The 12,821-nt window shown below is 35.5% G+C and overlaps 1 protein-coding gene across 1 annotated transcript; it reads right to left on the bottom strand.

The window, feature by feature from the left end:
- Positions 1–2,837: 2,837 nt before the first annotated feature.
- On the bottom strand, positions 2,838–12,406 carry LOC308692244 (Golgi pH regulator). The gene is made up of 14 exons (XM_081368074.1): positions 12,192–12,406; positions 11,778–11,837; positions 11,580–11,683; positions 11,389–11,495; positions 11,192–11,293; positions 9,921–10,041; positions 9,734–9,814; positions 9,114–9,223; positions 7,683–7,771; positions 6,993–7,085; positions 6,805–6,900; positions 5,212–5,301; positions 4,906–4,971; positions 2,838–3,739 (listed from the first exon to the last, which is right to left on the bottom strand). The coding sequence occupies exons 1-14, from the start codon at positions 12,231–12,233 to the stop codon at positions 3,533–3,535; spliced, it is 1,368 nt and encodes a 455-aa protein (XP_081224200.1). The 5' UTR covers positions 12,234–12,406; the 3' UTR covers positions 2,838–3,532.
- Positions 12,407–12,821: the final 415 nt, after the last annotated feature.

Genomic DNA, 12,821 nt, shown 5'->3' with positions numbered 1-12,821 from the left:
CAACAGATACTTTCAATGATATCACTTTATTTTAGCGTCCTTGTTAGACATGTTACATGTACTTACTATATAGTAATAAAAGGAAATTATGCATAATTACATGCAACCAGCCAAAACCAAACCCTACAGTAAGTACATGTTTATTATTTTACTCAGTACTTTAATATATAATTACACTGTAACAAGGACGCCTTAAAATAAAGTGCAACCCTTTCAAGACTGTGATTTAGTGACAGGTCGATCCACTTACCTGATAAACTACTGCACAATCTATCTAAGAGAGGAAATGCCCATTTGAAAAAGAGACTGTAAGAACATTGATTAAAGAAAGGAAAGTAAGGATATCAAATACAACAGATTATTTCTGTACTGCTTTCATTGGGATCTACAACAACAACAATCTATTTAAACTTTATTCACTTTTGAAGCATGAAATATTAAATTACAAGCAGTTACAGACTTTCAGACAATGCATACTTCTTGATGTGTAATTTATTCTATGGATTTATTTTTTATTTTATTTTTCTGGTGGATGCCTATTGAATAAAACCTGCTCTTCATTTGGTGCAACATCAAATCGAATTCTGTGTAACCCATTCTTTTCATTTTAAAGGTGCATTTAGCAAGTTCTTTAGCAAGTGTTGGCATCACTGTTCTTCGTGTACCAATTACAGTGTTGTAAGACAATGTTTTATGAGTTTCAGAGAGCAATCTACACAATAATTAAAGTCGGCATGTAATTGAAGTTGCGAAAGTCTTTTATTCCATATTGTGACGTATTATTCAAACTAAACATTGGACTTGATTTTGTCCATTGGGAATTGAATGGATGGTTGTGGTTTGCTATTGGTCGATCTCATGTGTGATATGCTGTCCCGCCCTCACGCTAGTAAACGTCATCAGAAAAGAAATGTTGGTGCAAGAGGGAGGGGAAGTTATTTTGATTACAGGGGTACATGAATTTTAAAACAAATAATGAGGTGTACAGATAAATCATTAAAATGAAATACTGCAATTTTCCATAAAAAATAAGAATTTACCATTTCGTAGTGACTTCCATTTTACCTGTCCCAAAAAAAAAAAAAAAAAAAAAAAAAAAAAACCTTTGTCTGCGCCAAACGAGTTTAGACTCGTTTTTGCTTTTGTACGTCTTCCTGTGTTCAGGTCTTTTCTGCTTCTGTGGCTGTACAGGTACTGATTCTCCAATTGTCTCCACTGGTAAAGCATGAATAAGTGTAGATGGGTTCACACCATGTCGGAATTACCGTAATTACCAGATTTCAAGCATTCACTTTCTCGTAGAACTAATTACAACTTGTAAACATTTTCTGAGAGCTCTGACTTGTACCTCATGACCGATGTACCACATGACCGCTACAGATAAATCTTGCAATAGAAACTCATAATTTCAAGTCCGAGGTTGTGAACTGCTCTGAGTAGAATGTCACGGGTCGTCAATTACAACGTGTGTGAATGCAGCAAATGCTTTGTTGGCTGCATTCGAAATAGCATATTTCCTTACAACAATAATGCCCAATCCTATTCTTGGAGATCTAACTTCCTGAAAAGTTTAGCTCCACCCCTGATCAAACACAACTGAACCAGCTAAATAAGAACTTCAGAAGCACTTGATAATTACAGATGTGTTGGAAAAGGGTTGGAACTGAACTCTGCAGGAAGGTAGATGCAACAATTAACTGTCTAATTTTCACTCTTCACATCACCAAACAACACTATGCTAGCATTTCTTCAGAGGTGGCAGCCAATAAATGTAAGAAATCTCTGAGACATTTAGGGCGCTATCTTGAACCCAGCGCAATTGACTTTGTACACTGACGCATGTATTATTCCTATTTTGCACCCGATGCACAGCGGACTTTTCCCTCCACAGACGCACGTTGGTAAATTAGGGAAAATCAGCGAAAAGAGGAGGCGTGTTCCAGCGCAAACATTCCCTGGTGCTATTTTGCAGTTTCAGAAAACATTTCCGCCACTGACCAGGAAAAACCTAGTCTAAAGTCAGTGGTGCGTTATTCAGATGCTATTTTAAGGGCACATGCTTGGCCATAATATAGCATGTGCACATTGCACATACACTTTGCATACACAGACGCAGCAGTTCCAATTTTGCAAACCATACATAATTACAAGGAAAAATATTACCACACAAGTGAAATCATTGTGGTGTCCATGAAGATGTGAAAAAATAGGCACACATCTAGCTTACACATTTACCCAAATTATTATACGTCTGTTTAACCGAAGATAATTTGGGTGGATTTCTCCCATCCCCATACAATGTCACTTCTCTGTGTTTTACGGCCCTGACGAGAACGTCAGTCTCCTCGGCTGTGAACCGCTCCTGGCGTGCTCCTGGCAAATCCGCCATTATAATAGCAATCCACCATGGAACAAGCGCGCCTGCTTTTAAATGGAATGTGAGATGACGTTCTGATTGGTTTATTTCAGGTTATGCCCAAACCACACCTATGAGTAATGTAGCTACTTCAGACCAACCCATTTTAGACCAACCCGAGATCCGCCCACAAAGTTACTTGCGTTTCGCGTTTGATACTTGCGCTTCAGATCTTTAAAATGCGGCCCTTAGAGAAACATCACCGGTCACGTCACTTCAAAATGGTGAAATACGTTGAGGGGAGAGACTTGCAACATGCATATTTAAAACACTTTTTATAAAAAAAGTATGCAGAGTACAGCCTTCAGCTCATGTGAGTGTACACAATTTAGATGGTTCTTCACTAAAACACTTTATCTCCTAATATGTAAAACCTTTTAAATCAGCACCAAACTACTAAATGCACCTTTAAGAAACTGGAAATGCTTGAAAAGCCTTTTAATTGAATTCTGAGCTGACTTCATTTGAGCATAAACCCCAGACGGTTACATCTCTGGCAGAGCCTTTTTAGTAAATCAAAAGCACCCGTCCATCTAACACAAAAGAATAACACAATAGCCCTAAACTAACATATATGCCAGTGTGATTTCAGATTATGACTCTCACTCACTCACTCACAAAATATCAACATGTGAATCATTCTTGACATGAAATGATAGTAACGATTAACAGGCTTGTAAGAAAAACAAGAGTCCAACAGTCCACTGAAACATCTCTGGGTGTTGCTGAGATAGTATGTGTTGTCTATTAATGCTAAAAGATGGTTCGAGGCTGATTTCATGCCAAACAAACTAGTACAGTATGATGGGTTATTCCACCTACCGTGGAAAACATAACACCTGGTATGGGAATTTTTGGGCTCTTTATAAAATATTACACCAATATTGTATGCAGTTTTGTTCCCTCCAATAATATAAGTCTATTCAAATGATACAGTGAACCAGCATCACAGTCTTTAAACCCAAAGTCAAATAAACACTGTCTCTGGGCCCCTCCTGATTCAGGAAATACAGACCCAATAATGCTCATTACAGGATAGAGGCATGAAAGTCCTTCAAAAGAAAAGGCACATTTCAGTCCTGTGTGTCTGTCTCTCTGATGAGGTCACTTGTGAGGTCACAGGGTCATGTGCTTCTCAGGTGCCTGTTTATGGGCCAGGTAGAGGAAGAGGATGCTGGAGAGAGCGCTGACCAGGAAGATGACGTCAAACCAGCGGTGGTAGAAGTTAAACTGCAGTTCTCCCAGTACCTCAGTCACTATAGTGCGGTACTCTAAAGGCATGCTCATCCGCATCAGGAGCACCGACGACACAAAATACATGCCCTACAAATAGACAGCAGAGAGAGAGAGAGTGAGATGCCACACCATTTTGCGTATAGTGAGGATTTACAATATTAACAGTTGGGAATCAAAAACAGTTGCACTTTTTTAAACAATACTGGAACCAAAAGTTTTTATGACTTTTGACGCTTTTAATGGTTCTTGAACATATATTGGTAAATTAATTTAGAATTGGAACCAGGAATGTTTCTTTATGATTCCTTTCACAATATATTGGAGACTATATTAGTTTCTATCAGTCATATATTTTTTTTCATGAGATAATATTGATTATAACATAATATTAAACTATTTTTAATTTGCATATATTATATATATATATTAAAAATTATTAATCAGTTATCTATTATTTCTGCTGCACACTGAACAGTTTTTACACTTCCAGAGTCAGTAAAAATGTTACGTTTTTAAAAGAAATCTCTTATGCTCGCCAAAGCTGCATTTATTTGATCAAAAATACATCGAAAAACTGCAATATTGTAAAATAATTTTTTTTCTATTAGATTATATTTAAAAATGTAATTTATTCCTGTGTTGGCAAAGCTGAATTTTCAGCATCATTACTCCAGTCTTCGGTCACATGATCCTTTAGAAATTATTCTGATATACTGATTTGCTGCACAATCAATGTTGAAAACAGCTGTGCAGCGTAATATTTTTCTGGAAACTGTACAACATTTTTATTTATTTTTTATGAATAGAAAGTTTACCAGAACAGCATTTATTTGAAACCGAAATCATTCAAAACACAAATGTCTATCACTATCACTTTTTGATCAATTATTTTGTGGAAAAACATAAAAACTAATATTTTGTGGAAATCATGAATTTTTTTTTTCAAGATTATTTGATAAATAGTAAGTTCAAAAGAAGAGCATTTATTTTAAATATAAATCTAGTGAAACGTAAATGTCTTCACTGTCACTTATTAATTTAATACACATTTTGTGGAGATAAAAATAGTATGTATACATATATATGTATATGAAATATATATATGAAATATATAACAATTTTCCATGACTGTAATGTACAAATAATTATCAGTATAACAACTTTTGCTGATGTATGAATGTGTCTTAAATTAACAAAAGTTGTCCTTCTAAAATAGTGCAGTTATTTCTGGTCTATTTTATATTATGTCTCACCATGATCTGTGCCAAGACGAGCACAATGACATTGGAGGACTTGCTGCTGGAGATGGCGTAGAAAAACTGTGAACAAAAGAAAGAGATTACCCAAAAACTGCTTTTTATGAGCTTTGAACATCATTAATGCTTCTCAGAAACTGAATTCGGCCAATACCATGTTGCAGTTGCTCAAGGATATAATCTTCTCCCTTTACACCGGCTGAACCAACACGCCTACGCACATGTAATACGTGACTGTTTTCCCCTAAGTGATAAGACTGAATGAGAAAAAAAAAACAAAAAAACATGTTCATCCTTCATTACCTTTGTGAGTGTGATTAAAAGGCCTCGAATGGACGTGACTATGATGATTCCCACCAGGATAAAGGAAATGTGCTGAGACCAGAACTTGACCTGTGGGAAAACAGAGGTTTAAGTTCTTCTGCACATAAATTAAGAGGCTTTATCCATTAGAAAAGGGATGAGCAGCATTTGTGCTTAGCAGTAAAGAGCGAGAGTGAAGCCGGACCAAGATTACATGTTTAAGAGGCTGAATCATTACCTCCTCATGGGGAAAGATTAAACGTCATTAAACAGGCTGGGGAACAATTAACTGCCAACCAAAGCAGTAAATGTCAGCTGACACAGCACACACAATCACAGCTTGCATATACAACCGCAGTCATGAGTATAAAGTCTATTAGGGCAGATACTAGTACACAGCGATTATGCACATGATTGTGGAATAACAAATGTAATCATTTACTATCATTAAAAAAGTAAACAAACAACTGGTGTGGTCATTTGTCCTTCTGTGACAATGCGATCTGATCTGTCTGATATGTTTTATATACTGGCCAATAGGAGGCAGAGAAACACAAGAGGATGAAGGTGAAGGGATGATTTATGCACCTCTAGCATCACCAAACGTTATCCTTGAAAAAAGGATCAGTTTTGTGTCAGTAAGGAATAAAAAAAGGAAGTTAATACTTTTATTCTGTAAGGATGCATTAAATTGTTCAAAAGTGTCATAATGTTACAAAAGATTTCTAATTTGTGACCCTGGACCACAAAACCAGTCTTATGTGTATTTTTTTTAAATTGAGATTTATACATCATCTGAAAGCTGAATACATAATCTTTCCATTGATGTATGGTTTGTTAGGATAGGACAATATGTGGCCGAGATACAACTATTTGAAAATCTGGAATCTGAGGGTACAGAAAAATCGAAACATTGAGAAAATCGCCTTTAAAGTTGTCCATTTCTATTGGCGATAGTGCTGCATCCATTCACAAAAATAAATGTTTTATATATTTAAGGTGGGAAATTTACAAAATATCTTCATGGAACACGATCTTTAATTAATATGCTAATGATTTTTGGCATAAAAGAAAAATCGATAATTTTGACCCATACAATGTTTTGTTGGCTATTGCCACAAATATACCTGTGCAACATAAGACTGGTTTTGTGATCCAGGGTCACATTTAAATAAATGCTGTTCTTTTGAACTGAAAAAAAAAAATGCCTCACCATTTCCACAAAAAGTTGATAGTAATAAGATATTTAAGAAATGTTTCTTGAGCAGCAAATCAGCATATTAGAATGATTTCAAATATGGCTGCTGAAAATTCAGCTTTGCCATCACAGGAATACATTGCATTTTAATTTATATCTGAATAAGAAACAGTTGTTTTTAAATTCAAATGACATTACACAATATTATTGTTTTACTGTATTTTTGATCAAATAAATGCAGGCTTGGTGAGCTTGAGAGACTTTCAAAACAATTCAATGCTGAGTTACAAAATTTGAGTAAAAAAAAAGAAAGAAAAAATGAAGACTCAGTCTAATGGAGATTTAGTTAGCCAAAACATGTAAAGCAGTTTAAGTTAATGGTGATAATAACGTACATCAAACTGAATTCCAAGGTAGTTGACTGTGATCTCGATTCCTCTTGTCACCGGGTCAGTCTTCCCAACACGGTCAAACACTATGTTTATAGTGGCCTACGAAGAACACATTACATCACTGATTGAGATTCATTATCACAATACTCTATTAGTACATGCCAAACATAATGTGAGAAAACTATTCTTACCATGAATATTTTCCACACACAGTAGATGGAGAAGAAATAACCCAAGAAGTTGAAGTATTTCCCTTGAAATGTTTTTGAGTATTCTATCCGTTCCTTTGGATACAGAGACATAAGACTGTTCATGTACTGCTTTTAATATTTATTTTTATTTATATAAAGGGCTCCCACATATTTTGACAAAAAAAAAAAAAGTATTACTAGATATTTTAAAGCCAATTATGACAAAAGACTAAAACAAATAATTTCAAATCATAAAGTTGCGATACAAATAATCCGTATCCATCAGTTTGACTGAATGAGCTGTACAATTTCCTTCATGTTCTCACGTTCAGATTACAATGTCCAGTTAATTAACATTTTTGATTAAGGCATAATACAGACATTTAACACGTCCGTAATGTTGCTGCAGAAATAATCGGGGGTAATTCATGGTCTGTGGTAGAAATGTGTTAATGCTTTTACACTTTTTAAATGTCCTTTTAATGTTCCATGGTTGAAGGTTGAGTAGAATAATGCCATCTCATTGTATCCAGTCTTTGAAAATGCTTATTGCGTTCATAGAGCAAGCCTTTCGTTGATTGTTTACAGTTTAATGGAAGTTGCTCCCATAATTTATGCAAAGCGCCATGGGGCGTAGGAAAAAGGGGGATATAAATAAACCTCAGGCACTGTATTTCATTTGATAAATACCTTGGTGGCCTGCAGGTCCACGGTCTCCAGAAAAAGCTGTCTACTGAGTTCCTCCAGAGCATCCACTTCCTGCTGGATCAGGGAAAGATCTGCAGGGCCAGAGTTAAGAAACATCCCTCAGAGGTCATAACCACAAGTCATAGCAAACAAAGTTTCAGCCTGTGGTCCTAAACCAGTGCATCACAACCCCAAAAAAAGGGTGCTCTCAGTGTCGAAAACAACAAATACTGTAATACAACATGAAGTGAAAGAAAATACAATTCTGACTACGTTAAATTTAGGTTTATTGTGGAAGCTTGTTTCTGACACGGAATACAATTATAAAAAAAAGGTAATTGTGACTTTGTATCTCACAATTAGTCCTTCATAACTTGCAATTGCGAGTTTATATCTCTCAATTCTGAGAAAAAAAATTCCGAATTGCAAGACGTAATCTCACAATTGCAAGAATTGTCAAATAAAAAGTCCTTTTTTATTTTTTTATTGCATGGTGGAAACAAGTTTTAATAGTTTATAGCCAATTTGAATTAAAAATATGAATACATTTCAATGTTTGACTGTGCTTTTGTCAAAACTAAAAATGTGTATTTCAAAACCAGTTTTTGAGAACCATGGCTTTTAGCCAGCTGGTTAACCAGTCTATTTAACACACACACACACACACACACACAGACACACACACACACACACACAGACACACACACACACACACACACACACACACAGACACACACACACACACACACACACACACACACACACACACACACACACAGACACACACAGACACACACAGACACACACACACACACACACAGACACACACAGACACACAGACACACAGACACACACACACACACACACACACACACACACACACACACACACACACACACACACACACACACACACACACACACACACACACACACACTGTGTTTCCATGTTTTATGGAGATTTTCCATAGACATAATGATTTTTATTCTGTACAAACTGTATATTCTATCCCCTTACACTAACCCTACCCCTAAACCTACCCATCACAGAAAACCTTCAGCATTTTTACATTTTCAAAAAACATCACTTAGTATGATTTATAAGCGGTTTTCCTCATGGGGACCAAAACTTTCCCCACAAGGACAAGGATTTCAGATATTGCTATCTTTGTGGGGCCATTTTGTCCCCGTAATGTAAGGTTTACCAGACCACACACAAACATAGTTTACTGCCCATTAACTAATGCTTTAAAGTAAATTGTTGAGGCAGTCCTCTAGGAGTGAACAGGTGTTAAGCTCTTTGCTCAGACACTTAGAGCACAATGATGATTAATATACACGATCTCAGTAACTCTCCAGTTGCTGTTTCACTCCTAAATGAGACAGAAGAAGGCCTGTAACTGCTGTCTCAAATAAACCGGGTCATTAAGGATACTCTCACTGCCTGATGGTGAGGAGGTCACACTCTTTATCATCCCCCAAAATCCTGTCTGTTTATTCTGCTCCTCTCCACGCTGGTACATCTGCCTTCTTACCATGGCAATCCTATAAAGAGAAATTAAAAACTTATTAAAAATAAAAATATTATTCTGTTATGATAAAACTCTTGAATACAAAAACTTATGTTCTTAAATTATTTACTTTGTATGTTCATATAACATCCATATGTGTTAGGTCAGTAGGATTTTTTTTTTGTAAGAAATACATATTTTTATTCAGGGTTCAGGTGATCAAAAGTGACAAGAGTAATAAAGTTACAAAAGAGTTATATTTCAAATAAATGCCGTTCTTTTGACCTTGTATCAATGTATCACTGGTTCCACAAAATATTAAGCAGCAAATAATAATAATAAATGTTTCTTGAGCAGCAAATCAGCATATTAGAATGATTCCTAAAGGTTTATGTGAGACACTGAAGACTGGAGTAATGATGCTGGAAATTCAGCTTTTTATATATAAATATAAATATATTATATTATATATAAACTTTTGAACAGTAATAGCCTTTATGTAATGGGTGACTAATGTTGAGAGTGAACTGATTATATCGCTTACCTTTTCTTTTTACTGACAATCATGTCCATAGTCTGGAGCAGTCTTCTCTCCAGGGCCAGGATATCACTGTCCGTCACATTTCTGAGCAAACAAACCAAACAAATATCTAGCATAAAAAAAGAAAATACAATACAACACTCTTTTCTATGTTATTGTATGTATTATATGTGTCTGAGAGCAAAGTTACCTCAGGAAATAAGACATGTATGTATAAGGACAGTTTACAGCACCAAAGCCAGACAGAAGAGCCATTAGTGTGACCCCAATGACCCCCACACGACTGATCAGCTGCTCTATGGACAGAATGCCTGAGAACACAAGAAAGAGATATACATCTACATATTGAGCTGGAAAACATAATTTATATTATTAATATGTTTACTTTCTTAATGCACACTTAATGTGCATGATTCACTGATGTCCATTATTCAAAATGTTCTCATAATCTACTTTGAAAAAAAAAAAAAAAGACTTTGCATATACCAATCAATTCTATGTTGTTGTTTTTTCTTGTTAAATATCCTGTTTCATTCAAAAATACATAGTAGGGGTGGGTGATATACCGCTAGACACGATTAACCAGTAGAAATATGTTAACTGGTAGAGATTTTGGACTGTATGTCCGAATTACATTCATACTACACACATACAAATATGTGACCTTGGACCACAAAACCAGTCACATGGGTCAAGTTTTTGAAATTGAGATTTATACATAATCTGTAAGCTGAATAAATAAGCTTTCCATTGATGTATGGTTTGTTAGGATAGGATAATATTTGGCCAAGATACAACTATTGAAAATCTGGAATCTGAGGGTGCAAAAAAATCAAAACATTGAGAAAATCTCCTTTAAAGTTGTCATTCATGTTCGCGATTGTGCTGCATTCACTCACAAAAATAAATGTTTTATATATTTACAGTAGGAAATCTACAAAATATCTTCATAGAACATGATCTTTACTTAATATCCTAATGATTTTTGGCATAAAAGAAAAATTGATCAGTTTGACCCATACAATAATGTATTGTTGGCTACTGCCACAAATATACCCGTGTGACTTATGACTGGTTTTGTGATCCAAGGTCACATATACTATATAGAACATACCTTTTTAGCGGTCGTTAAGAAATTACTAATTCAAAATAAGTACCTACTCAACAGAGTATGCGATTTCGCATGCAGCCACTGTTTCTGAGCGCTGTCTGAGAGACGTGCGCACATAAAGCCGCTGCTCATAAAGCATGTAAGTACTGAACTGAGTTCTTTTGGCCGCATAATTGGGCTTGAACGATTAAATACACATACTTAAGTGTCAAAATGCCTGTCTTTGTAAGCATCCTCAGGACAGGATCATTTGTGTCTTAAGTGAACGTAAACAGTTGAGAAAGAAACGCATGTGTAACAGTATATTGGATCCATGCATTCCATCTTAAAGTGACAAGAACAGTGCCTACCATGTTTTGGACTAAGAATAGGGAAAGGATCGCCCAGTTTCCAGAAGAAATACATGAACGTGAACCAGACCACACATGAAAAAAGCAACCTTTGTCTATGCACTGTAAGAGAGAAGAAATCAAACATGCGGTGCATGAGCAAACTTTGAGCAAATGGAAAATTTAAGAAATATAAAGTGAAAACTGAACTGACTTACATAAACGTATATTACTGACCACAAAGTAGCCAATATAGAAAGGCACCACAAATATTAGAACTAGTAATATGACATACAAATTCAGCTTCCAATGGAAATACCTGGACCTGTTTAGAAACAAACAGCATGTGATCATCTGATCTACAGTTCTCATCAATGATGATTTCATCAAGTAAATCATGAATACTTACGTGCTGCTTAATGCACCAAGAATCTCAAAGATAATGAGCTCGAACATAGTGCAAGAAAAGGCAAATGTGACAGAGAACACCACCTGCACAACATACTGTCGAACCTGATGAAGAATTGAGAAAGATCACCTGTATGAGAAATGCTGAAAGGCCAGAGTCAACAAAACTGGGTTAAATATACACTCTTATGCACAATACCTCATAATCTTTAAACAACTGCCGCATGAAAAACAGCCACCCGAACCCGAAAAACAGCACCTGTGTGTAGAAAACTGTGTTAGCTGGAACATTAATACATTCTTCAAGCTTTTCTTTGTGGAAAAATAATATATTCAACACAAACCAAACAGCTTCAAAACTACTTAAACAACTACTAAGAAGAATGATGGCCAGAGATTGGAACATGTACTAAAATGGAGAAGATCCACAACCATAAATTATATATTTATATATATATATATATATACGGACACTGTCATCAATTGAGCAATTAATTTAATCCATTTAAACTTTGTAACATGTTGTTCAATGTACAATTAATGAAGTAATGACATTATGGGATCATTGTTCATGTTGATATGCATTTAACAATGTCAGAGAGATAAGACTTACCTGAGAAGTGAACATAATCACGGAATCTACGAAGAAAGACATGGCGTAGCATGTGGTACCAAGTTAATACACAGAAAATGGCAAACGCGCTCTCAGCTCATAATCTTACAATTCTCGTTTAATACAGAGAAACAAATATTGAACAGAACAAGTGTCTGTCTGACCAAGCTGTCAAGCTGCTGACGTCATGACATGAGACACACAGGTTTTCCGGCGCACAATAATGTCATCATCGATTGTTTCGTAATCCGTTCACTAGAGGGCGTCACCACCTCAAATATTAAGAAAGCGCAAACTGGAACAAACAGACGAGACTGTTATATCATAGATAGATAGATAGATAGATAGATAGATAGATAGATAGATAGATAGATAGATAGATAGATAGATAGATAGATAGATAGATAGATAGATAGATAGATAGATAGATAGATAGATAGATAGATAGATAGATAGATAGATAGATAGATAGATAGATAGATAGATAGATAGATAGATAGATAGATAGATAGATAGATAGATAGATAGATAGATAGATAGATAGATAGATAGATAGATGGATGGACTTCTTTTTTCCTTTTTTACTAAAAGATGGATGGATGGATGGATGGATGGACTTCTTTTTTCCTT

Source organism: Scardinius erythrophthalmus (assembly GCF_964197995.2).
Source record: "Scardinius erythrophthalmus genome assembly, chromosome: 6".
Classification (NCBI taxonomy): domain Eukaryota; kingdom Metazoa; phylum Chordata; class Actinopteri; order Cypriniformes; family Leuciscidae; genus Scardinius; species Scardinius erythrophthalmus.
This window is presented reverse-complemented; position numbering and strand designations above follow the sequence as displayed.